The following is a 27,552-nucleotide window of genomic DNA, read 5'->3' as shown; positions in this document are numbered from 1 at the left end:
GGCGTCACCCAGCCGCGCCGGGAGCCACCGCCCCTGCGCCTGCGCCCGGAGCCGACGGCCGGAGGCGCGCGGGGGGGGCGGCCTCGCTCCGGTCCCCGTGGGGCGGCGGCGGCGGCGGGCAGGATGCCGGGGCGCTGGGGTGAGGTTGCTGGCGGGGTCCTCCGTCCGCGGACCCTCGGGGCCTGACGCGCTGGCCCGCAGTCACGGCGCCATGGGGGCGGGAGCGCAAGGCCCGGCCTCGGGTCCGGGCCGGCGGGGCGCCGCTGGGTGCGGGCGCCCCGAGCAAGGCCCGGCCGCCCCCCCTCTGAGCCGGGCCTAGGCTGCCGCGCCCGTCGGGGCGGGAGGGGTCGAGCGGCGGTTACCCGCGGGGGCGGGGGGAGCGGACCGCGCCCAGCCCCGCCCCGGCCCGGCCCGGCCCGTGCGGGCGTGACGCAGGCGGGCTTGTGCGCGAGGCCTGTCTCGAGCCCGGCCGTTGAGGGCGGTTAAACGGTCGAGGATAAGCCGCTGCTGTGCCCTGGCCGTGAGGGGCTGGCGGCTTCGGAGAGGCGGGAAAGGGAGAAGGGTCGCGGTACACCTGATTTACCTGTGTAGGGTTGTGTGTTTTTCTGGTCTTGGACAATATACGAGAGGAGCCAGTTCCGCAAACGTCTCGGCGGGGGGGGTGGTCCAAATTCTCTGTGGTACAACCTTACGTTGTTCGTTCAGTAGGCTCACATGCGGCACTTTGTTTCCTCAGGAAGAGTGTATTGCGGCTAGAGGGAACACACAAAAACTGGAAGCTAGGGGATAGGTTGTACTCGAGGGGCGAAAGGTGAGGCTGCTGAGAGGTTGGGCTTCAAGTGCATCTTCTGGGTGAGTGCTCACCCAAGGTGAGGTCTGGATAGTGGAAGAGGAGTTGATTGGAGGGTAATTTGGAAGGAGAAAAGTGACTTGAGTGGGAACACATCTGTCTGAGAATAGAAATTGGTCAAAATTCAAACATCAAGTTAGAAGTTAATTCTCGTGTGAAATACTGGAATAGTTCACAGAATGCTCTGGTATGTGCCATGTTTTTCTTATGCCGTGGCAAGATCTTGACAGCTGTAGACCATGTTCCTGGGCAGTTTTATGCCCAAACGCAGCGATACATAATGCAGGATGAAGTTCTGTTTTTCTGTGATGTCTCTCATAAGGCGTTTGTAATGTACCTAGTATCAGATTATTCCACATTTAAGCTAAGGTTGATATTCTGCAGTTAGCTTGCCATTGCAGACCTCTATCTGTAGAAGTCTTGAAAGGGTGTGAAACTACTGGCTTGCGTTAGAAGCGACAAACTGTACAGACAATTAATTTGCATGCCTCTGCTATTTCAAGACAAAGAGCAAAGAGGAATTTTGGGGGAATGTCAGATGTGAGGGATCAAGGGGAGGAAATGGATAAAGACTCAGAAGGCACAGGGTTGATCCTTATGCTGACTTGGGGGAAAAGAGGAGTGTAAAGGAAAGGTGAAATAAGTTGAAGTTGGGAGAGGTTTGAGCAAGTCAGTTCAGTAATACATCCTAAAGTTGAGTGTTTTGTGTAGATAGGGAGATTTCTAAATGGGTTTATATTGACATGGATTCCTTGGCTTACCAGTTTAAGAATGCTGTGAGAGTTCTTTTGATCTGCCGGTGTCAGTCTGATGTATGAAAGCTAATTCCTAATGTAATGTCTGTGCAGAGACATACATTGGTATGCTTATTTGTAGACATTCTGACTTTCACATGCACAAATATTTAGGAAAAACAAAGTTCGTAATAAATTACCATTGTCATCTTAAGATTTTCTTTTGCATTCCATTGGATGTATTTATATGTGTGTGTTGGAGCTGCTGAAAAATCTGCATGAAAAATTATCTCTATTTAATACAAGTATTGCTATAAGCAAAATAATACATCTTTCATAAGCTGTTAATGCCACATTCCAGTCTCTTAAGTGTTCTGCTTTGTTTCTGATTTGACTGCTCAAGTTGTGTTACTGTAGAATAATTAGACTGGTTAGTGGGTAGCTAAACTCTTACACTAAAAGAAAATGAGGGAGTAGCAATTCATAAAACACACAAATGTAACTCTCTAAAATATTTTTAGCAGAGACTCTACAAGTGAATGAGAACTTCTTTCTACGGAACTGAGGTGAAGAACTTCACCATGGGTCAACAAATTTCAAACCACACACAAACTGTAATTAACAAGTTGCCAGAAAAAGTAGCAAAGCATGCCTCTTTGGTTCAAGAAAGTGGTTTCCTAACGTATGAAGAGTTTCTGGGAAGAGTAGCTGAACTTAATGATGTGTAAGCCTTACTTCGTTTCCTTCTTTTTTTAATGTTTTACAGAGACCTTGTATGCAATATATTCTCCTGTGCTGACTAAGCCAGAACTGGCCATCTGGTTTTGAAATGTTTCCTTCAGTTCTTAAATTTCTATTGTGGTTGTAATTACACTTCAAAACCAAACCTATTTCTCCTCCTTAAAAATCTCTTTTCTTCAATACTCTTCTTCCAGCAAGTGTTGTTTCTTTCTTTCAGAAGTTCACAAGAGGTAGTTGTATAGCAGTATCTTTTTGTTAGTGTTACCTGTCTCCCTTACTCTGCCCCCCTCTGCCAGCCACCTAAGGATGCAGTGCTGCTTCCTCTCTGCCCATCACTTTTGGTGGAAAGAAGCAATACGAGCCCTATAAAGACAGTATAAGTACACAAGGAAGGTAGTACCTGAGATGGAACCGTTTGTGACCATCTCTCCCACCTCTGTGGACATGCAGCGCAGTTCCTCATTAAAGATGAGACATGCTTCGCTATCTGAAACCAGTGGCCAAGATAATCTCAAACAAAAGGCTGCATAAGTAAGATTTTTTCATAGCCTGCCTTTTGTTTGATTGATACATTGACGGTAAAAAGAAATGAACAGAAAAGCAGAGTTGTCACCTTTACCCAATATTTATAGCATAAAATGATAGGAAATGGAAATATACACACTGAAAAGGGGCTTTGTAGTGTGTGGCATTTGGTAGCGTTTGATGTTTAACTATAATGTGAATTTGTATTCAGTTTAGAAATTGTCTTCTAGAGTGTCATACTTTTATGAATGACCTTCAAGAACAGATAGCTGTCTTTTGGGTAGACACATAAATAGATTTTGAAGAACATTTCTTTATGTTTTGCCTGAGAATCTAAGCATATCTCAGTATAATTAACTCCAAAATATCATTGTTGTTTAAATTTTTTTAATTTCTTTATAGTGTTTACTTCAGCCTGAATGTAACATATCTTGTTCTGATTCTTACAGAATAGACCTTTGTGTCTTGTTCCATTTAAAAAAAAAAATAAATCCCAGGGTCACATGAACCTTTCACCTGACTGCTTCATTATTAATATATACTAACAAAAAGACATCTCATCTGCATGTGTTGGTACTTGCATGCTTTTTTTACATACATGGTAAGGAAATAACCTTTCTAGATTGGACCACAAGATTGTATGATTACTGTAATAAACAGTGAAAGTATATATAAAGTAAAATGTCTATAAAGGATGCTTGTTGATGCTGGATCAAAAGACATGTACATCATTTTCTGAAATTTACTGTGCAATTTAAAGTGCAAAAGGACTGTGTATTTTATATTTAATGACATGCTAAGAAGGTCATTACTCTTTCTTTTCATGTCTCTGGGCAGTATTGATAAAATATCTTTAAGGATAAAGAGCACATAGGTGAACAGTAAATACTGCCACAGTGGCTGAGGTTGTTGATCTTTGCACGTCTAGCACGTGATTTAAAACTGATGTTTCTTTATTTCAGTACTGAAAAATTGGCTTCTGGACAAGACAAACATCTGTTATTTGAGGTGCAGCCTGGTTCTGATTCTTCTGCTTTCTGGAAGGTGGTCGTTCGGATAATATGTACTAAAGTAAGATTGTTGAAAATTTTAATTTGGTGGGGGTTTTGTGTACGGATATTTGAGGACTGTCACTTTCGCTGGTAAAATTAACACCTGCTACATATATTTTGAGTATATATTTTGATACAGATGATGTATTCAAGGATACTTTTTGACATAAATTAAGTCTAAATTCTAAGTTTCTGCAAAAAGCAGGTTAACAAAAAAATTTTCATAACTAAGTTTAAAGGAATGATATCTTCCAATGGAGTGCTTACAGCCCATTAGTTATGAATTCAGGTAATTTGTGAAGCCAAGTCATGGTAATCAAATAGTACAGCAAACTGGGACCTCTATAGTTTGGTAGTAGTAGAGGTTAGTCAGCAATTCCAAGCATTATTAGTTGAGCTAGTGTAACTGAATATATTCTGATTCCTTAGAAAACCAATCTATAAGTTAAATGTTTAACTTGGTAAGTTTTGTCATGGTCTTCAAACTAAGTTTGCTCTAATGAGATTTTTTCCCCTCTGTAGCCTATCAAGTAACATCCTTAAATGCTCCTGAATCCACTGAGCAATCTTAACATGCAGTTTCAACCAAGCCAGCTCTCAAACTTTGTTGGAAACTAACAGTTTGTAATTTTCTGTTTGCTTTTAGTTTTCATTAAGGCAGCTATCATTGTAGGGTATTTTAAGTTCAAATATGAAATGACTGATTATTCTGTTCTTTGTTCTAAGTTTAGCCCAGTTTTTAGGCGTTAGGTCCCTACTCACAACTTAATCCATTTAAGTAGTGATGGTAACTGTCTTGCCCTAAAAATGTAATCCTAACTGTGGCATTCCTCATGATGAAACAGCTGTGTTTGCAGGTCTTAACTCTTACTGAATCAGACTGCAATTTGCTAACAGTGATGGACGCTTGGGAAGGTGGCTACTGCCATGAGAATTGCAGTGCATTAAAAGAATTTTGAGCAATGTCAAGTAAAAATCTGATATGTAATTGTAAATAATTCTTATATCTTAAGATAAATAAAGCAAGTGGCATCGTGGAAGCTTCCAGAATCTTGAACTTGTATCAGTTCATTCAACTTTATAAAGATATCACCAGTCAAGCAGCAGGAGTTCTTGCACAGAGTGGTACTTCTGAAGAAGCTGCTGAGAGTTTGATGTCTGTGTCATCTTGTCAGGCCAGCTTGTGGATGGGAAGGTATTTTGATATACTCTAGCTTCTGACCACAATTACAACATAAATATTTTGGACGTTGTATGTAGAACCTGAACTACAAACACCTGGCGATCAAAACTGCATGCTCTTGGCAGATGCAGACTTTGTATCATCACAAACATGAATAGCACACCTTCTCTTGTACCAAGGGAGCTGTAGCGTACTTGGGTGAAATTCTGTTGGTGCTGCCATACCTTAGCTTAAGAACAATTGTTTTGACGACCAGTTCTAATACAAACAAGGTATATATTGAATCTCCTGAATAAGGAAACAGGAGGAAATGGAATCAGCTGCAGCTACAAATCTAGGGGGTTTGACAGTGTTTGTTTAAACAGATTTTGTTATTGTTCCACTTAAACTTTCTCTTCCTCTTTTACATTTTGGCATGTGAAAGTTCCCATCTGTTGCCACTAGAAAGTCATCAATTATACTAATAATTTAACTTGTAAGACTGGAAAAATGTGAACTGTCTCACACATGTTGACATCCTGCTTTGTTAACTAGAGGAAAAGCAAAAGACTGAGGTCAACACCTGCAATAACTTCAGTTCAAACTGAATGTAACAGCAAGAAACTTGTCACCCTTTCCCTATGTGGAAATGTTGCTACCAGTAATTCCTTACTTTTAACTTTCTGAATTAGTTCAGAGTTCTAACTCAGTTCTAAGTGAGGTAGAGATAGGTTTTACAAGAAAAAGTAGTAAATGGTATAGTTCTCTAGATCAACCAGTGAAGAGCTGGTAGCCAGGTATTTTAACAAAACAAGTTGCTGAGCTAGTTAACTGTGTTTAGAATGTCATACTCCAGCTGTTAGAATGAGAAAGGGGTCAACTATGTTGTCATTCTACAGATAGAGCCCACTGGTTTTTCTAAGTCTTTGGATTGCAGAATGTTTTCATTAAATTTCCCATTTCTCTTCTTTCGGAACAAATAATCTTAAATTATTAGCTGTTCTGAGTTATTAAAATGCTAGAATTAGGTAGCAAATTGTGGATGTGTTTGGGAAAGCATCTTTTCCTACTCTTTCTCAAAGATATATGGTTATACTAGAACACATATGTATCTGGAAATGGCCTTTTACTTCAAACAAATAAACCGAACAAAAAAACCCTGGATGCTTATGCAAAACATGTAAGATATAAGGTTTTCTAGGTGAGTTTCTTTTTCAATTTTCAGACTTTGAGATGGGGGAGGTGAGTATCCTTCATATTTGTGAACTTCATCGCTTGAGGTAGTATTAGTGACAAGTAACAACTGCAAAGAAGGAGTATACTTTTCTAATATGCTGGAATTTAGTAAGTTTATATCTTATCCAAGTTTTTCAAGTCATTAAGGAAAATAGAGGCTGAAGCACCTTCAAGTATTTTACACCGAGGAAATATTCTGTTTGTTTTTCCATTATGTCCTCCCATTTGCTTAAATTCTTCTCACCTTTAGACATTTTTCAGCTCTGCAAGAGCTAGCCATCACTGTCCAAAAATAGCAAATACTATCTGTTTCATTCTTCTTCTTATCTTAACTTCTTCCACTGGAATAATAGCCCATTTCTCTAGAACATCCACTTCCTATTTGGAGCATTCCAAAATATCCCTAAGTGTTTTATTCTTTCTGATAATGAAGAGACAAGCATTTCCTCAGTTTGTCACGCTTGTATTTTACCATTCTTCAGAAACTTAAAATGGCTAAATCTTAGGTTCCAGAAACTTTATAAATAGGGCATCTGTTTTAAGTATAATTGCTTGTATATACAGCAGCAAATCTCAAAAATTGAAGTGTTATCAAAGGTTAGTATTTGGGAGTTGCATGGGGGAGGGAAGTGAAAGGGAGCAAGTCCAAAAAACATAGTGAGCTAATCAAAAGATAGGTTTTTTTGAAAGTGTTATCCTTACTGTATGTGAATCGCCATCTGTTAATTCTACCAAAAAAATCTCCTAGCATTCTAAAGTAATTTCTCAAAAAGCAGATTGAAAAGGAAACCCCAAGGACCTACTGAAGAATAAAACAAAAGCATGTTAATTGCTGTCAATTAGCTGGCTAATCTGTACAGGTAAAAAAATTAAACTGTATTTGACAGGCTCCCAAGATACCTAAGCAAAAGCGGTCTGGTCAATAGTTATTAACATGGACTGTCTCTCCTGAAATGCCATTCTTTCTAGAATGCTGCCTCTGTGCCCCAAGTCACAAAAGGGATTCCCAAATCAGGGTTTTTGGAAAACCTAAAAATTTCAGAACACTTACTTGGCTGTCTTAGAAGTGAGCCATGACTATAAAATTAGGGAACTTTGCACATCTAGTTAGGTCCATGAAAGCTGAGGATTCTCTGCACCTTTTAATGTTTGAGAAGTCTTGGTAATGCAAATATTTGAGATACTACTGTTAAGAACTTTAGATACAGATATCTATTATTTGGTGGTGGTGGGGAATGAAGACAGATAAAATGAAAATGTCTGTCCCAGGGAGTGATCTAATTTTTACATTTCTGCCCCCCCCGCCAACACCTAGAAGCTTAACTGGAAAAGCTCTGGTAAAAGTCAACTTGAGAGAGAGTCCTAATTTCAAGGAACAATCATGAGGAGGGTATTGTAAGCTCAAACCAGCCTTTTCAATCTAATGAGCAGTTTAGGTCTTGGCATTTTGGTGGCATGTGAAATTAGCAAACGTGCACTCTAGTAGTGATCCTCTGGCCATGCATGTTTTTATCTAGGATATAAGCCAGTACACAGAAATGTGACAAAGTTCATTATGAAATAGTGCAGCCTGACACTCTGTGAAAGGAAGGCAGATTCTTCTCCTGCCTTTAATGTAAACAGTATTTCTGTTCTTTTGCCCAGTCATGTGATACATAACAGTTACAACTTCTCACACTTCCTTGTTGATATGAAAAAGGATTTGCATAAACCTTTGCAACACCGAAAGCACCACATGACACAAAAAATAAATGCATATTCTAACTTAGTTTAGTTCATTTACTGCTGTTGTTTGGTAGCTTGAGGCTATGTCTGCTGACATAGACTGGGATGATGTAACTAGTTCGTTCACAAAATTACATGTTCCTTGCAGATAAGCACAGGTGTTTCTTTCTGTCCATCACTAATTATTATTAAAAATGTAGTAACTAGTGTAGTTACTAGGGCATAAATATAAAACTTTTTAGTTATCTGGGACAAAATACTGTCTTCTCTTCTGCAGGGTTAAACTGTTGACAGATGAAGAGGAATGTTGCATCTGCATGGATGGGCGTGCTGATTTAATCTTGCCGTGTGCTCACAGTTTCTGTCAGAAATGCATTGATAAATGGTAATACATATTAAAGGATATTCCTTATTTTATAGTATGTACTAGTTATCTGACATGTTTCAGTTTGGTCTGACAGATTACTTAGTACCCATATAATTTAATGTCTGAAGATATTTGCAAGCTAATGTACATATGATATGTAATAAGCTTGAGTAAAATCAGACTACAGCAGAAAGAAAGAAGGATTTCAAAATTTGTAAACATGAAGAATTTCATTTTGGAAAAAGATGTGAAAGTACTTTTCAGCATTTGTTTTATAATTTCTTATCTCTTTATTCTTGTAAAATTAAATCATTGTATTCTTGCTCAAAAACTAGAGAAGACAGGGTATATGCTGATGCTGGCATGTTATGCTTCACAAAATCTCATTAAAGCGTCTTTTTATGGAAAAAATCAATAGTTTGTGAGACTATGCAAATATGAAGGCAAGTTGGACAGTCTTACCACTTATTTGGAAAATAACTATCAGAGGAATTTTTTTCCATATATTATGCTTTCACTTGAAACAAATAGTATACAATTTACTAATTTAAATATATCAGACTTCTCTAGGAAGAGATTTCTTCTCAATAGCAATGCCTTCGAATTTATGTAGAACATGTATCTTATAATGTATGTTCAGCTTCATAGTAACCTGAACAGCTTTTCAGCTTCTGCATCTGTCTGATACACCAGTTGTTGGGAAGAGAGAGAAAAATTACTTCGTGGAGGAGCATGGCTCTTCTCTGACCATGCAGAAGACCTACAAGGATTAGGCAGGTGTTCTGGAAGTCTAGCATTAGGTGATACAGATATTCTCAGTTAAAGGCTTTTTTTGACTAGTTAATGTAAATGATTTTACATTTAAGTCACTTAATTTGTGCACAAGAATTTGTTTTGTGGCTTTTTCAAAGGCTTATCAAGGAAGTTACTCTTGTAATACCATGCTCCCACAAGGAAAAAATGTAAAAAATCACTGGATCTCGGAGTATAACTAGTCATCTCTTTTCTGGGAAAATATTTTAACATCTATCAGCAATACAGGGCTTAGTTTAGTGACTGTGGTGGAGAGTGGATTATATTCTACTTTGTCTAATGAATCAGCTGAACTCTTAGCTAAGTTCCAGTTATACCATTCTTTTTTTGCTAATCAATTTTTAAGATTAATCTTTTCTTAACCTAGGCAGATAACAGAGGCTCCCAGCTCAGAAGCATAATTGTTTGGGACCCCTGAGTTAGTCAGTGGAGGGGCATGGGACCCTGAGGGACCAATCCTAAACTTAAGTGGGCTGAACGATCCAGGAAAAGGGTTCCTTTTTCTCTTTATATAGGAGGCTTATGGGGACTGGTTTCTGAAGTACCTCAGCTGAATATGTAAAGATAGGAAGAATTAATTTAGACTGTGAATTTCTATTTAAACTTTCTGGACAGGTAGCTAGATGCATTCTGTTTAACCTGGGCAAACTTGATTATGGGGAACATGACTCCAAATTTGTCACTCAAAGAATGGGGCTACATTCAGAATTGTTGGCCAATCTTCCTCACAAGAAAAAGTCTTTAAAGAAACAAAGAAATATATAGGTGGTCTAATCCAGTTAACCTGATAATTTTCTTGAAGTTCTCACTGGGTTGTTTTGGGTTCGTTTGTTTCTTTGGGGCTCTTTTGGCTTTTATTGGCCAGGAAGAGACCATCGATGAAAAATACTAATTTCTCTGACTTCCTAACAGGAGTGATCGTCACAGAAGCTGTCCTGTCTGCCGTCGGCAAGTGACTGGGGCAAGTGATTCTTGGGTGGTCTCAGATGCACCTACAGAAGATGATATTGCTACTTATATACTTAACATGGTAGATGAGGCAGGCCAGCCTCACAGACCCTGACAGTGGCCAACAAGCTGATAATAGCAGAAGCACTTGAAGCTTTCGTTTTCATGAACGTCTGTTTTTACTTCTCATTGCCGTTCTTCCACAGTCTGTCTTTTACTTCTCTTCTTGGCTGCTGTGAATCTACACTGCTCTTTTAAAACACAAGAGTATATGAGCCAGTGTATGTGTGTGCAGTCTTAATTATTAATCTGTACTTTCAGTAAACTCTTTGATCATTAACAAAGTTTATTTTAACAAGAACTTGTGATATTAATTAACAGTTCGACTACTAGATGAAGCAATTTATAACAGCACAACTACAACTGCTAACTGCTGTTTGAACATCACAGTGTACTACTACAGAAGATGAACCATGTCAGATGGCTTGACCTCATAGTTCTTATCCTTAAAAGCAGTCCCTTTTAGTTTCATGACAAATGTGAATAAAGAGAAGTTAGCACTAGTGATTATTGATTTGAAATTTTACTGTTGAAACTTGAAGATGTCCCACTGACTGTTCTTCAGTAGCCAGTTATTGCTGCTTTTAGTGTTTACAGACACTGATTTCAATCTGGTTTATTAGGAGGTTTAGTATTAATTATTTTAAATCTGTTTTGGAGAGTGTAGGCAGCTCTGTAGATATACTTGTGCGCTTCCCTTTATTCTTCTAACAAGATTATCTCTTAGAATATTTTTTTAAATATGATATTTAGCATAGTCTTACTAGCTTGGAAACATTAAAGTTTCATACACAATCCTAAAAAAAAGTAAATCAGTTTCTTTATAGTTTTTTGATCAAGAACAGCCAAAATTATTTTTAAACATGAGGCATATCTGAAGAGAATGACTTTATTTGAATTAGCAGTTAAGGTGTAGATTAGTCCGAAGCTGTGGTTTTATCTGCTTCTTTTGAGTTTTTGAAGTGATGAAATCAGAGTTATAAGATATATTAAGAGTTATAAGATGATAATCTAAGTAAGGGTGCTGTGCTTTATAAGTGCAATATGCTTTTATGTAGCAGAGGGAAACTTCCACTTTATTAATAATGTTGCTTGCAGTGAGATGTGCATACGACTAGGGAGAAGGGATATCATAACTGTAGCGCAACAGTATATTTCTGTGTCTAGCACAAGAGCTGAGTTTAGACAGTCTAAAATAAATCGTTAAGTATCAGGAAACCCATCTTAAGCCTCTTTTGCATAGTGTTATGAAAATCAACTGCTATTGTAGAGAATTGATTATTTTTTTTAACATATATTAACAAATACTACTCTTAACTTGAGGCTGTTGAGTGAGAAATGCTCGAGTGTAGCATTTGAGGGAATATCAGCATAAATCTCACTTACTGTAAGACTCTATTTTTAATTACCATACTTGTTAAAATTCAGTGATGCCATAAGGCTAAGGCCTTTTATCACAGACAGGTTCTGAACTAAAAGGCCTGTGCACACATAGATATGCACATTTGTTTATTTTTCCTAATTGGCTACAAAATAATGTAATTACATTGGGGACTAGATATTGGGAATTCCTCTATTATACTTCAATTTGTTAAGGAATGTGCATAGCATATGGCACCCATGTGAGCCTGGCTTATGGCACAGTTGTCAAATTTATCATAGATATTAAGACAGATAAGCAACATACTCTTCTTGTGTGTATCCTCTGAAAGCCAGTATGGCTTAGTGTGTAAATCTGTATTTAACTATTGAAAAATCCCCTTATGAATGTAGATAGCTTAGAACGAATTTTTTCCCTTTGTTAATAATCCTTTGATATCAATGAGATATTCTTCAGAAAATGTATGGCCTGTTTGGTTGCATAAAGGCAGTTATTATTTGGGCTAAAAATTGTTAATGGTCAGGGATTTTCCACTAAAATATTTGCAAATATTCCTAATCACACACCAGTTTGGGTTTGGGGTTTTTTTTTTTTGCTTTTTGAGCTTGCATTAGTCCATGTTCAGAACTTTCAAATAACCTTTGAATTTTTTAAACTTTTTATATCACTGGAACAGAAAGAGCATCTAAATTAAAGCTTCAAGCTAACTTTATTTTTCAAGTATTTAAAGAATTATACTTCTGAACTAACATTTTATAAGTTGACTTTCTGCTGAGAACTTACATGAACTTAAAATGTAATTTTGTAATGATGCAAACAGATTATTAATTGCAGCATAATGACACTTGCAATTACAATATAAACTAATGCAAAAATTATTTAAATAGTGAAAAAGTAAACTTTGTATTCTGTACAGCTTTTTTTAATTAAGTTGCTGTAATTCACACTGCTGTGATGTAGGTACTGTAATGTGTGCCTTGTAAAATATATGTACTGTATATTATATGGGATAATAGGTAAATTGACACTGAAAAACTAGTAATTTCATACTGGTTGGTATTACCTAGTCCGAAGTACTACATTTAGCAAACAATTTTGGAAAAGGAAAAGGAATCACATCATTGGTAAGGACATGGCAATGGGTTCCAGAAGCTAGACGTTGAAAATGTGAATTACTACGAATAGCTGTTGGTGAGGGGCATTAGAACAAACTAAACTTTCTTGTGTTAAGTGAAGATTTCTTACAGGTTTAATGTGAAATTGTAATTTAAACATTATAGCGTGTATTAATAGCTAAGGACATTCCAGTATATTAAACTTTGTGTATGAATTGTGCAATAAAGTTACTTTGGAAGAAATGTCAAAGTTCTTTTAAGCTTAAGGAATCTTTTAGCTTTAATGCCACAAAAGTCTGAAAACTGAATTCTAATCTCAATTTTGTAGGCCTAAAATTAAAAAAAAAAGCTAAGTTTTGTGAACTTGGATGAAATTTTGCCCAGTATGAGTCTGGTGGAATGAAGAATACTATCCAACAGGTAATTAAATGAGCACTCTTCTTTGGTTCAAAGTGCTATTTAAAAATACAGGGTGTTTTTATGAATTAAGCTTAAATTAGTCAGAAACCTGCCCTTCTGGGATTTGATTGTATGTGGAAGCCGGTAGGGTTTTCATACAACAGTCTATGCTGCCATGTTAATGTGGTTCCAACCCACTTTAATAGACCTTCCAAAAAACATTTTATGTGAGACTAGCCATTAGTCATGGTTAATGATTAATGAATTAGCTGTGTTTGGTGTCTCACTATTATATTATACTGTGCTCTATGCTGCTTAACGTTGGTATTTAGTGCTTTGAGAGGTATGAGGGAGAAAAGCACATTCTTCAGTTACAGATGAATCTGTACTTTTGTGCTTCATGAGTGCTGCTTGTGTACAGAAATAAAGGGTTTATGTACAGAAAGAGAGGCACATTTTAATCTCATCTAAAAATCTTTATTACATTTCCTACTGAAGAAAGTAATTTGTGTTAAACTTTTTTCCTCAGAAGTCATCTTGACTGTAGCAGACTGTCAATGTTTATCTTAACTATTTATTTCAATTTGTCACTTGTTGGCTTCTTAGTTTTGTTCTTTTTGTCAGGTAAAACTGCTGTCTATAGTGCTTAAATTGTTTCAACTGTGAGTGTCAGAACTGTTTTCTTGCTCCCAAATTTAGGTGTTTTGACTCTCAGTTTTAATATCAAGATGAGGCTCCAGCATGAGAGAGAGGTGCTGCATGCCCTACCCTGATGGCCAGTTTGGATGAGCAGGGAACCAAAGAGACAATGGGGGCAGCCCTGCAGTACAGCTTCACTTCAGGACTTCGTGCCAGGTTTTCTGTTGGCACAAATCAGAACAGTTGGTTTTCATTAATACTGAATTGCTTTGTCAGCTAAGCTGTTAGCTCCTTCTCCTAAATATTGCTTATTATCTTCTCTATCTCCACTGGGTTTTTTCAGTTTTCATGCTGCGGTAGTCCTTAATTTTGGTTCAGTCTTCTGTACTGCTAACAGTCTAATTGCATAGGTTTTTAGTTCTACTTAAATGCAGAGATCTTGAGCAGCTAGAGTTTTATTGAGATACACACACAAAAACCCTAACCATATTCTTTTATAATTTATTTATTAGCTTAATGCTTCAACAAGAGGCAAAAGATAAAACATCATTTAACCCAGGCACAGAAAGAAAAAGCAGTTTTTACAGACATCTCTCCCCCCCCCCCCCCTTTTTCAGACTTAGATTTTAACTAGGCAAATAAAACAGAAAGGTTTAGCCACAAGTAAAGAACAATGATATGAGGAGATAAGGTAGCTCTGGGGTGAGATAAAGAATTGTATTATCCAGGGGCAGAGCAGCTGCCTTAGGTTTGCTGAAGTAACATCAGAATGGAAAAGCTTCACTAGAAATTGTTCAGATAGGTATGTTGTAAACATCAGATAACCAGAATTAACCATTTTAGGTGAAAGTATAAAATGCTCTGAGCTAACAGATTTAAGGAAGTCTTGAATAACATTTGAACCTTAACACCAATGAAATGATGAGAAAATAGGATATTCTTCCATTCTGAAGCAACATCTGTCCCAGTCACTACCTACAGTGACGTTGTTCTAGTCCCCTTCTGTTTGAGTAAAACGTAAGCTGTGGTGTAACCAGGTTTGATCTCATCACTGGCAAGGGGGCGGGAATCAGCAACTGCTCTGTCGTGCATTTGAGTAAACGTGTACAACAGTAATTCAGATGTCAGTAACACTTCAACACTGGATTGCCCTTCATTACATACATATCCTAAGACTGCAACGTTACTTTGAACAGCCATACATCAGAACAGAAGTGCAACTTTAAAAAAGAAAACAAGCTGAAATTTAAGAACTGAGCTTGAGAATCAATAACTTTTGCCTAATTAAAAGATGACCAAAAGAGATGGGGTAGTGGAAGCTTGAAAGGATGTTGGTTTGTTTCCCAAAATGTAACACTATTAGCTCAATTTATCCTTAAAAGCAGCACATAAAGAAGCACAGAAAGCAGAACTTGTGGTCATGACCACTTGTGTGTTAATTGTTATTATTGTCAAAATCCCAATTACTGTCCATTAACTGAATAGTCAAATCCAGTTTTGTTTTTTTCTTTAATGAGCTACAGCCATATTAGAACCTCATGTGTTTGAGGTAAGGAAAGCTGAAAAGGTATTAAACAAACATAACAGATTTGGTATAATATTAAGAAAACTAAATAAGAAATCTAAGTGACAACAAAGGCAGCACTAATAGCAAACTTCAGGCGAAACAACGCAAGTAAAGCAATGTTTATCAGATGAAAATACTTACAATTTAAATTCTTAAAACCAGGCGTGTTGCTTATTTAGCCTGGATGCAGATGCTTTTCTCCGGTAAATAATGTTATGTTGATAACAACTTATTAGTAAGCGGTACGAATGAAAACATCTGCATTTTATGCAGCTAAAATGCTTGAACCACTGTTTTCAGACTTCAACCTAAGAAAATTACACTCGCCAATCCTGATAATGCATTATATAAGCTGCTGAAGTTTCTAACAGTGAGGCCAATAGGCACTGTTGACCAAGAACTTTGGACAATTATATTATCATACAGTTGAGCAGCGTAGCACGATTTCACGTGATTTTTAGCTGCACAAAGAATACAAAATCTGGCACTAGTTGAACACTGGAGACGTTAGGCTAGGTTACTGAAGCACTGAAGTCAAGTCTCCCACCACCTGTCTGCAACCATATTTTGGATGAAAAATGTCTGCAATTATTGCAGCTTCCTGTGCATAACACTGGCTAACTGTAATGGTGACTGGATGGCCAGAACTCTGCTCCTGTGTCTTGATCTCCCTCGGAGCAGCCTTACTTCCAGGCTGCTTCCTAAAGGTCTTTAGGTTTAATCTCTCTTACGCAGCTCTTACAGGGCTGCACAGCTATAGGAGGTGATGGGGGATTCCTCCCTCCCTTCCGTTGGTGCCATTTCCCTGCAATCACCATTCAGGACAGCAGGCACATTAAAAAAGTGTCCCTGTAGGTATTGCTTTGAACTGCCACAGCCTAAGGAGAGAGCGTATGTCTTCAGTGCATATATACATTTATGCCATTAATGACTTGTTTGGTACTGGTGATGTCACCACTGCTACTTCTGGCTGCATTTACAAGGGAAAGTGAGACCTGATCAGCTCTTGAAAGGAAGGATGTAGGTGCCCAAGCCCCAGGAGAAGAGCCTGGCCTAAGAAATACAAGTTGCACAAGACAGCTGATGTAGTAAAACACGCAGGGTTCTAGGTCTAGCGAGGCTTGATTGGCTAGTATTCATTATTTGCTTTTTATCCATTAATTCTGAATTAATGTTCTCATGCCTAACCTCCCTATGTATTTATTATATTAGATACCCAGGTCTCTAACTATAGGCTCAAGATCCTAGTTTAGGGACTATAGGCCTTCAAATTAAGTAGTGTAATGTTGGACTTGCAGGCATCAACATCCTCTGCTGGCCCTAGCCTGAGTATTTTTTGGTGTGAAACTACATGCAGCTTCTACAATACATAGATGCTATCATGTTACCTTTAATCCTTTCTGAATGAGTAGTACTGTGTCTTACAAAGGATGATCAAATAGAAAAAAGATTGAAAGTGATAAATATTCCAGTAGCTGTATGTTACTAGCCACTCCATCATAAATAAAAAGTTTAACATAACATGATTTTTAATGACATATTTCAAGCAGGCAAGCTTCTGTATAAATAGACAGTTTGACTTCTCATTCAACTCTGATTGACTAAAATACAAACTAACACAAATGTGTAAAAAGATGTCAGAAGTAGGACCAGAACCCAGGTCTGGAGTTTCTACCACTGATTCATAAGAACACTTCCTTTGTTCAAGTAAAAAATTTCTCTTCACATGCAACCAAAATTATCTGCATAAATTTCCAGGTAATTTGAACTGGTATATCCACATATTCCCATTACGAAGCAATAAAAAAGTGTTCTTAACTTTCAAGGCAAAGTTTTCATGATACAATTAGACTCATTATTACAATGTACAATAGTGATGATTTTGACACCATGTTTTCTACTTACTAGATTAAAAAGCATTAATCTGCTGTTCTTCCCAGACATCCTACATGACAACAGGAAGTAATTAATTACTCATTAAACAAGACTACCAGACTTTGTTTTTTCTTGTTTTCTAGTATAACTGCTGATAAAAACTGTCAGAACACCTTCCAGAATGAAAGGGTAGCCTCAAAATTATGCACCCCATACAAAATGCTAGCAAATAAAGGGTTAAACTTACAAGTGCTAAATGTAATGATTGCTACTGAGACTAGCAGGACAAAAACAGGTGCATGTATACTATCCACATCTGCAGAATCCTAAGGTGCATTACCACAGATGTGCTGTGAATATTCTGTGTTGTTTTCCAAGCTACAATACAGTGCACAGTTACGACAGTATGAAACAAATATTACATGATTCTGAGTTTGCATTTAATATTTACAGCAATCTTACAAAGCCTCATGTTTGTAGAAACTGAAATTTTTGCTATGAGAATAATGCAGTAAAAGATAACAGCAAATGCTGTTTACCTTCCATAGATACTCTATTTTTCTCTGTACTGTTCAATTATGTCTTGGTAGCATCAAAGACAGATGATTCAATGTTAATTAGCATCTTACCCTGTTTAGGAGTGAAATGTTCTGGTTTCTTTGAGCTTGTAACTACTTTGACAGAGTAGAAATCTCTTCTGTTCTCATAGCATCAGACAGGAAACTAAGTTCATTGCACAGTGTCTCATACCTGAAGGCCATCCGGATCTGGGCAACATTTGTCTTTCGAATGTCATTTCCCTCAGGCCCTTCTTTACAGTAATTCACCCCTAAGAATTTCTGTTTTTCCTGTGAACAGGATTAAATGTAAAAAGGAATAAGTCAGTTCAACTGCTTTGATTTATTGTTTAACTGAGTATTTGTTAGTTGGATGACTCCAGCGCAAGTGAAAAGAGCAGCTTCAACCAGCTGGCCGTTGAACTTTACCTCAGAGTCTTAACCAGTTTTGGGAGTTTTAAGGCCAAGGTTTATATATATAATTACTAAGCAGTGCACTCAGTCTGGCTTGCTAAAACCCTTTGTGCTAGTGTTCAGTCTTCGCTACTACATCTTTCATATGAGAAGTCAGAAAGAGGCTTAGGTTTCTTTTGTTAGTTAAATGCTGCACAAGAGGAAAATTAGTAGTTGTCACTAGAGAATATTGGAAGAAACAACAGAATATACTTGTAAAGCCCCTTCACATACCAGCTCCTTGAGAGGAATGTTTGAAAGTGACATAGAGGAGAGGATGCTCTAAAATAAGTCCTAGGGAAAGCCATGGATATATAGAATTTTAAAGCCCAAAGGGAATTTAATCTAATCTGCCTATCTAAACCAGAATATTTTCTGTAATACTCCCTTCTAAGCGAAAACATGTCTTGCTTATGATAGGTAGTTTGTTTTCACTCAAGGCAAGACATGGATGTGTAAAATTACTGGCAAAGGGATATCACCCAAATAATTAAAGGTTTGGGACTGGAGGCAGAACTGAGTATAAACAGGCACCTGGTCTCTCTGTATGTTTTGGGAATTCCAAAACAAAGCTAATGAGGAAAAATGTAATGTTAATACTTTTTTTTAAATGTAAGACTGCATAGCAGATACTTTGCAAACATTTCTCGAAAAGAGGATAGGGATGTGCACAAATAAATCACATAAGCACCAACTATTCAATTTTCAGACTACTGACTTTTCAGTTCCCACTTGCCCTAATATTCACAGAAGAGATTTTTTCAGCCATAATTACCTTATCTGACAATCCACTCTGTAGTACACTGTTTCTTGCTATTTCACACAAGTCACAGGTACTTAGTTTCCACACCTGGGCTGCAATAGCATATTCTTCCATGAGAGCTTCCTGTATCACCAAAATATGCTTAATATTAAATTATATGTAAATAAAATGTAAACGGCGATATGTACTCATTACTAATTAAGGAATTTATACATGCTCTTTAGATAGCTGTGAAAAATTAGAGGTTTAAGACTTTAAAATCACAATTACTAACAAACAGAATTGTTTATTTCAAATTTCCCAAGGGCAACTGTTAATAGGCACTGGATATCCAGTTATCTTAGCCTAAGAAATTGCAGCCTGCAGTCCAGATCCTTGGAGGCATTTATGAGGCAATTTCAAATGAGATCCCGGGGTATATAAACACCTTGGAGGATCTAGTCGTAAATCTTGAATGAATATGAACATAGACAGATAGCAGGGCAATTTCTCACTTCTGACCTTCCACACAAGGAGGTTGGGTCTGACTCTAGTGGGCTGTCACAGCTGAGGATCTTCCACGCTACGTGTAACTCGGCTGGTGCTGCGTTACATCCATGCAGAAAGCCCCCACAGAAGCTGTCTTTTCTAGCAGAGACATGTCATAGGCCAGAAGCAAGCCTGGGTGAAGCACACCAGAGCTCAGCTTGTCCTCAGAACACAGACAATTGAGCGACGTACAGGCCACTCTAAGGTACAGCATGACTCAAGTCAGCGCCAACCACACAACTGGGGCATCAAAACCAGTGACCAGGCATTTCTGTCCTGCCAGGCCACCCAAGGGCAAGAATCAGCTTCCGTTCACTGAGCAAACAGCTCATATGTCATCTTCTGAGATTCCACATAGTGTTTTTGTAATGTACTTCCCCAGATTTATTAGTAAGGAAACTGGACTTTCCTGGCACTCTAGAGGATTGTTTATGAAGGCTCAAATCTCCCTTCAGCCTCATCCTTCAATCTATACTTCAACAGCCAACACTGGAGAGGCAAGAGTACAAAAGAAACATAATTAGGAAATCAGACATTTCCCTCTGAAACCTAACAGTGAGTAGCAGACTGAGAATGAGGAAGAATAATGAATGAAGTGACTGAAAGACATGAAACTTTATATCCTAAGCAATGACATAAAATAGCTTTCAGGTCATTCTGGACCTATGTGGTACTGTTGCCAAATTCAAAGACAAGTGCTTTTTGCAATTCTTACCTTTGTATAATGAAACTGCATAGGATCATCTGTGGAGAGAGAGACATGAAGTCCCTTATGTAGAAATTCCCGTAGTGGATTTTTTGAGTACTCCAGGAATAGGCTGTTGTTACTAAGTGGAGACATAGCAATGGGTATTTGTGCAAGATAATAAAGATACTGGAGCACAGGACTCTGCAAAACAAAACACAATCAGCATTTAATGGTAGTATGGGATAATGAAAAAAGGAAGGATTTCCCTTGGATAAAATTGGAAAAAGCATTACAGAGGGAGGACTAAGACCAAAAAAAGTAGGTTGAAACTAAACTCTGACTTCTTTAGAAAATATTTGAAAGTCTGAATTTTAAATGTTACTGATCTTTATAAAAGTAATTTATATTCCTCCTATGTCACTTTTTTAAAAATACAGTGACTAATATTACTGTAGATTAGTATAGATGACTAATAAGAGCACTGCATTTGATACTAACTGCATACCTTCCCCCAAAACCTGAAAGTCATAGATAATAGATGTGTAAGAACTGCTAAGCAATTTGTTATTTTCAAAACTGCAGTCCAACAGGTAAATTGTAGGAGCAGAAAAAGTTTTATTAGAAGTCGTGTGTTGGTGTTGCACACAATGTAAATAATCTGTGGTCACCTCATCTTTATTACTATTTTTGGTTTAACCAACCTGTGAACCTAACAAGTCCCTTTATTATTATTGTCTGCTGTGCCAGGTTATCACACCAGACTAAACAGGAGAGAGTGAAAAGGAGAATGCTTTGGTCACATACAGCCTTAGTACTACTCTATCTGGGTTTATATTTTAGGAATTACTCATTCTGAGCATTACATCAGACATGATTTCAGGCAAAATTTTTCTTTGTTCTTGGGTATGTTGAAAAATACAGTGAGAATTTTCCAGCATTAACCAGAAAATCCAACTTATAAGAGAAGTCTGTCCAAAAAATTGCAATAAACTCAGTGCAAGTCTGCCACCCACTGACCAATTATTTTAATTACAAAACAGTGGCCTGGCAATGAGTTGTGTGATAGTTTTTATTAACCCATATGCCAGGAATGATAACGTTTGTCCTGTCGTAACAATCAAGTTGTATATAAAATATTGCTGTGTTATACAGCTGTGTTAAATTTCTTGATCAAGTGATCCCAGTTACTCTAGATATAAATAATCAAAACCTTAATGAACTTCTGAATGAACCTTTAAGTAAAGGGATGCCAGTCAGGGAAAATGGCCTTTGTCTCTGTACAGAAAAAACTAGACCTTTCCTTAAATTCTTCTGGGACCTATACCAGGGAGTAATAACAAGTCTAAGCAGTTTTTTCCATGTAATTTTAGCTCTGCTTGGAGTAATCAAAAACAGGTGCCACCAAGTCCTTGACGTATCTGAACAGTTGATCTTCCCTATAAAGACATAGCTTTAAAATACTTTGGAAAAAGCTGTATTTTTGTAGCTTAAGTAAGAAATAGGAAGTTCAGCTGAGCTTATTTATTTCTTAGAATCATAGAATGGTTTGGGTTGAAAGGGACCACAAAGATCATCTAGTTTCAACCCCCCTGCCATGGGCAAGGACATCTTCCACTAAACCAGGTTGCTCAAAGCCCCATCCAGCCTGGCCTTGAACACTTCCAGGGATGGGGCATCCACAACCTCTAAGGGCAACCTGTTCCAGTGCCTCACCACCCTCACAGTCAAGAACTTCCATACACCTAATCTAAATCTACCCTCTTTCAGTTTAAAGCCATTACCCCTTGTCCTATCACTACATGCCCTTGTAAAAAGTCCCTCTCCGGCTTTCCACTAGGCCCCCTTTAGGTACTGGAAGGCTGCAGTAAGGTCTCCCTGGAGCCTTCTCTCCCCCAGGCTGAACAACCCCAACTCTCTCAGCCTGTCTTCATAGGAGAGGTGCTCCAGCCCTCTGAGCATCTTCACAGCCCTACTCTGGAGTCACTCCAACAGGTCCATGTCTTTCTTATGTTGGGGGCCCTAGAACTGAACACAGTACTGCAGGTGGGGTTTCTGATCAAAGAAAAGAGTTATTTGTGTCTTGCTAAGAAAATTAATTTTGGGCTGCCCAGATAAAGTCAATTTGGTGACTACTGTTTGAACCAGTGACTGATGTCTAAGCAGACAGTGATTACGTGACCAACCAAGCAATACCTTCTTCAAGAGCAATCCGTGAGAAATGTTGTCTGCTGTCAGAAAGGCTGATACAAGGTGTGTGATAGACCCAGCTTCTCCACAGTGAGGTCGAAACAGAAAAGTACACATGCCTCTTTCCCTGAGGAGATTAAACACAAGTTCCGCTAACAAAAAAATGCACTGTTCTTCATTTATTTTGCATATAATTATCATTAATAAGAAAATTTAAAAAAAATTAGAAGTTACACATTCTCATACAATTTGATGTGACATCTAATCAGGCCTGCCTGTGGGCTGCTGTCAAAAGAGGCAGGTCCCTCTACCCAAGACCCTTCCACTACCTGATATATTTGTGTCTTCCTTCTTCTTTCCTTCCCCAGTTACATCTCATTTAGCAATTGCTTAGCCACTGGGTGAACAGTTACTGAACTGATTTCAGTTGAGGGAACTGGCAGATGGAAAGCTAAATGAACTGATGCAACCTGTGGCCACGTAATTCCTAGATTCAGAATGAGGGAAGAAGAGGAAGCATGTTGCCAAGTGTTAGCTAACACTATCTAGTGTGATGACAACCTGCCATCTCACCAGGTTAAGTGTAGCATAAAACCACACCCTCAGTAGCACAGAGATGATCTAGGAGTGTTAGTTATTACACCAGACTTCACACTATAATTTCTAGAACTATTTTATTTTTATCATCTATATTAAAAGTGATGCTGGGTTTTAGATTATAATGGACCCTGTTATTCAGTGCAGACGAATGTCCTGTAAGTGTTTGGAAATGTTCAAAACAAAGAATTTCAACAAGGACTGCTAGAGTATAAGGCAGTTCTAGAACGGATGTTTAGTAACGTTTCTCCTGAAAATGGATGTGAGGGTGTAATCCATCCTTGCTGACTTCATTAATGCTACCAAAAGCATAAAACACTATTGTAATGGACTGGCTATGGTGCCTCAGTTTAACAGGGTGAACAGTTTTACTGACTCATTGATGAATTGTGTCATTATCTGCCTTAGCTGTAAAGAATATTTAATGATTATCTAGGGAGATTTTCAAACAGTAGTTGAAATGATCTTGAGGTAAAAAGAAATGTGTAAGTTCTGACAGAATCTCTGTCTTTGGAAAAGAAAAAACCGTAGACTATAGAGAATGTAAAGGAAGTCAGGAGAAAGGGATGACTTAGATATCTGCTGTACTATATCCTTTCCATTATAGAATGAAAACTAACAACTAGGCCTGTGTTGCAGGTACAAGGTAATTTAAGGTGGATGTTTTTATTATGAGTTTTGATTATATAGGGTGGTAGAGAAAGAAATGCTTGAGGTAGCAGTGGGAGAGAAGAAGTAACATTCTGAATGTTAGCTTGGATAAGACCTATTAAAATGACAAATCTGTGCACCTCCTATAAGAAAATCCCAAAATGTTTTATAAATAATAATGAACCAAATCCTTGCAAGGTAATTGATGACATCATAATATCAGTGGATAACCTCATTGTGCCTCAATTTGAGTCAGTTGTGCAGATCACTCAGTGAGTCAGCCACAAAGTCAGGAACATAACCTGAAGTTGAATTTCAGGCTTTACTGAGCCTGATGCCAAAATCTGCTTTTACAGTCATGATCTCACATTCAGTATTGTAACTCCCTGCATTGCCTAGACATCAGTCTCAAAAGTAGTAAAACTGAATGAATCAACAAGCAGGCTAACGTAAGTTAGCTAGATGTGCAGTTCATAATTATGTCCTCCTTTGTCTATCTCTGATAACAGCAGCAGCCCTTAAACCAGTATTTCACAACATAACTTTGTATCTTTTAAATTACCAGGAGTTAGCAAGCTACCAAGAGGTACATTATATTTGGAAATCCACTGTGAATCCAAGCAAAGGTCAACAAGTCCATTTTGTGGGGTTTCTTCTTTTGTTTTGTTTGATATATTCAGGTTTAAGGAATTCACAAAACAAAAATGTCAAACCAAGATAATAATCTGATGCCTTTACAATTTCTGAACATTTCATTTGAATTCATTTTGCAGTTAAACATTTTCAAAATAACTCACATACTCCTCTTGAACTCTTTAAAATAATTCAAGATAACCTTTGCTTCAAAAGTTACATTATCTAGACACTGACTTAGATTGAGACCAAGATTATTGTTTTTTCTTTCTGGAAGCTTTTAAAAGAGAAAAATGACTACTTGCCTCCTAAGGTTGTTTAGCAACATGATGTTCACATACATATAATACAAATAATAGCTATACGGGGGATTCTTCTCAATGGTCCAGAGGTCAGGGTTAAGGCTCTTGTCAGAGAACATATGGCCACTATGTTTGGATTCATCATCAACGCTGTCAAACCCAGTCACCTGGTGGGAGAAGAGATTCACAGAAATCAGTGTTTTCTAGAAGCAAACTTCAACATTACTTTTGCTTCAGGACTTGCTTGTACAAAGCATCTAGTCCTCTTCCTTCATTTCCCTCTTTACGCTAGCAGTCCTGCTGCTCTGCCCTCCTACCACACCATGCAGACAGCAGGAATAATGTGTTTTCTTGAAGGAAGTTTCACCCATTTTTTTTCTTCTGAGACATATATGAGGCCCAGGTGCACAAAAGCCTTCAGACTCCTGTGGGAGGCACAGGCCTGTAAGACTCCCTCAGATCCAGATTATAATCCTTTAAACTCATCTTCTTTGTTATTTGAAAAGCAGCTGAAGGCCAGAAGCTCCCAGGAAACCTCAGAGTTCTGATTTGGGGCACACTCAGAAGTGTCTCTTAATCACATCCTAGCAGCTACATCCTCACCTCTCTCCTGAGTCCCATCAGGATCTACATAATGCTTCCTTTCAGTTGCCTCCTTTTTGGAAGCCAGTCCCAGAGGTAAACTCAAAGTACACATCCTGGATTACAATGTTCCCCCTGCACAATAGTGTGCAAATGTTTTTTGGTGATTCTTTATGGAGAGGATTACTGAGAGGACAAATAAATAGCTGTTGAGCTGTTTCAGAGGAAATAAACAGCAGCTATTTGACAACAAGACCTTACTCAGGCTTTTATTAAATTTTATGTCAGGGCTTTAAAACAATAATACAAGTAATCTATGGAGGAGGAAGCTTTTTTAGTGTCTGGAAACAGCTGTGGACAAACAAAATTTATGAGTAGGAGATGATCTATTTCACGTGAGACAGAAAATCCAAACATACTTACATATTTAAGGAAAAGGTGCAATTCTTTGTGGTCTTTGGGATTGATTGTTGCTTCAAACAAAGGTACAAAGATGTTCTCCAACATCTTCCCAAAACTAGGCAGAATATTTTTTGACCTAAATATGTCACTGAAGGGGAAAAAATATACACAGTTTTGATCATTCTTTAATCAGCTTATATTTTTCCTCCACTTTCATATTTTCTGTTATTTGTGTATATTCTACCACTTCAGTTCTACCAGGATTCAGAAATTCAAAGTTTATGTCAGGGCAGGGATTGTTTCTGTGCTCTGTTTCCTGCACTGCCTGGCACTCTGCTTCATACAGGCTCTGCTAAAGCTCCCAAGTGCTCCAAAAATAGAGACAGCATGCAGGGGTAGATGCCGTCTCAAGTACAGTGACCCTTTCCCTTATAGCAATCCAAATACTAATAGGTGAGATAAGGAATTACCTCTCATGACAGGTTGTTTTCCAAAGTTGTTAACTACTCCAAATCAAAGTAGAATGTTCTGTTTTAGTGAGCCTCTCAGAAAAGAGGGACAGTACTTCAGTGTATCATTAAGTGCATGACGTAATGAAAGTGTTGACTCCACTATGTACGTAAGAAAGGAAATTAGAGAAACTTTCTCCCTAATGAGAAACGCACTCTGGGGGATATATGCGACCATGACAGCTCCTTCTCTATTCATATTCCAACTATGCAATTTCAAAACATGAAGCTCAGCTATTAAGGCTGACAAAATTATCATGGGAGACTGTATTACAATATACAGTATTAGAAACAAAGAACCATTTAATAAAAGTCCCAAAGGATGCTTAAAAACTAAGAAAAACTGGTATTGATTTAAGCTTGCAAATCAGCAATCGGGGTTGCATTTCCAAGTTCACTGTCATTTGTCACTGATCTTGAGGAGGTTTGATGGTAACAGTTTTACAGAGCATTTTCTACTCCTTTATGAGGTGATTTATTTTCATTACTAAATTGCATTTTAACTTGCCTTTGAATGCAGTTTAATTTCACCCAGTTGTAATTTTTGGTTTCAGTATCTTCAAACTTACAAATAATTCACAGTAGGTATGAACAGCTTCATAAAGAGTAAATTGAAACCCCATCTCCTGTCTTCCACCCCCAGACTGTCAGGAAAACCACAGCAATGGTCAAGAATAAATTTCCCAAGCTGTTGCGTATAAATAGAACTACAGGACAGCTCATAAACCATCTACAAAATATCAGAAATTAAAACAAATCATTGGTATGAGTTCAAACTATTAAAATTACCAAGAGCTCCTGAATACTTACTAGATTCTGGGAACCTGAATTATCCAGCGCATATTAGGGGAATAAACTTTATGCTTAATGAACCATTTTGCCAAGTTCAGCCATTCATCTGGAGACCGTCCATAAATGGATAAGCGGGGTTCTGTATACTGGTACTTACTTTCTTCTAGTTCCCGGGCTACTTCCTAGTAAGTAATAAATATATTTGCTTTAATATGAACACTGAAGATCATTTACACCTAGTAGTGTAATTTATCATTGTATTTTCCTCAGACCAGAAATAACTGTATTGTCACCCTTTAAAGATAAAGGTAATCTCTAGGCATCTAAATATTCTACTAGCAAGCTACCTCAGATACCATTTGAGTATAACTAACTGTAACACCTAGATTTAGAGGACAATATTCTTGTGCAGTTATTCCTAACACCTCTGTAAGACATATGGTTAAAATTGGTAAATCAGAATTATACTATTTAAACTGTAGTAAATGACTACATAAAATCTGCAGACCAATGGAGACTCTGACCCAGAATCCATGGTAGTAGCAATTTAAAGGCTATTAATTTTTTAGACAAGCACTTCTGTACATTTTAGAAGAGCTGGCATCCTGTTGATGAAAACTACTAATTCTTTTGTTGTAAGAAATGAATTTGAAGCCTGTGCATGCATGTGCAGATAGAGATTCATGCAGAGGTGCTTCCTGAGCTCCTCCTTCCCAGCA

The 27,552-nt window shown here is 37.9% G+C and overlaps 2 protein-coding genes across 6 annotated transcripts in view; one reads left to right on the top strand and one right to left on the bottom strand.

Moving 5' to 3' along the window:
- Nucleotide 1: 1 nt before the first annotated feature.
- On the top strand, nucleotides 2–10,965 carry RNF141 (ring finger protein 141). 2 transcript variants are annotated; one of them, XM_075048077.1, is made up of 6 exons: nucleotides 2–139; nucleotides 2,109–2,308; nucleotides 3,813–3,921; nucleotides 4,916–5,097; nucleotides 8,303–8,410; nucleotides 10,118–10,965. In XM_075048077.1, exons 2-6 carry the CDS (start codon nucleotides 2,124–2,126, stop codon nucleotides 10,266–10,268), a joined length of 735 nt encoding a protein of 244 aa, XP_074904178.1. In that variant the 5' UTR covers nucleotides 2–139; nucleotides 2,109–2,123; the 3' UTR covers nucleotides 10,269–10,965. The 2 variants fall into 2 exon arrangements, with proteins under 2 accessions (XP_074904178.1, XP_074904177.1); XM_075048076.1 differs by having other exon boundaries at nucleotides 2,106–2,308.
- A 5,930-nt stretch (nucleotides 10,966–16,895) lies between these two features.
- AMPD3 (adenosine monophosphate deaminase 3) overlaps nucleotides 16,896–27,552 on the bottom strand; it is a 34,356-nt gene continuing 23,699 nt past the window's right edge. For 3 of the 4 annotated variants that reach the window (XM_075048073.1, XM_075048074.1, XM_075048072.1), the window contains exons 9-15: nucleotides 26,852–27,015; nucleotides 25,554–25,680; nucleotides 24,552–24,715; nucleotides 22,372–22,492; nucleotides 20,206–20,379; nucleotides 18,975–19,085; nucleotides 16,896–18,037 (exon numbers count right to left, since the gene is read on the bottom strand). In XM_075048073.1, the coding sequence (XP_074904174.1) occupies nucleotides 17,861–18,037; nucleotides 18,975–19,085; nucleotides 20,206–20,379; nucleotides 22,372–22,492; nucleotides 24,552–24,715; nucleotides 25,554–25,680; nucleotides 26,852–27,015 (1,038 nt within the window). In that variant the 3' untranslated portion in view covers nucleotides 16,896–17,860. Of the gene's footprint in view, nucleotides 18,038–18,974; nucleotides 19,086–19,456; nucleotides 19,980–20,205; nucleotides 20,380–22,371; nucleotides 22,493–24,551; nucleotides 24,716–25,553; nucleotides 25,681–26,851; nucleotides 27,016–27,552 lie in introns of those variants that run through there. The other variant, XM_075048075.1, reaches the window with a different exon arrangement.

The sequence above is a fragment of the Buteo buteo genome, chromosome 16 (assembly GCF_964188355.1).
Source record: "Buteo buteo chromosome 16, bButBut1.hap1.1, whole genome shotgun sequence".
Lineage (NCBI taxonomy): Eukaryota > Metazoa > Chordata > Aves > Accipitriformes > Accipitridae > Buteo > Buteo buteo.
The sequence above is the reverse complement of the archived record's forward strand: the minus strand, read 5'-3'. Positions and strand labels throughout refer to the sequence as shown.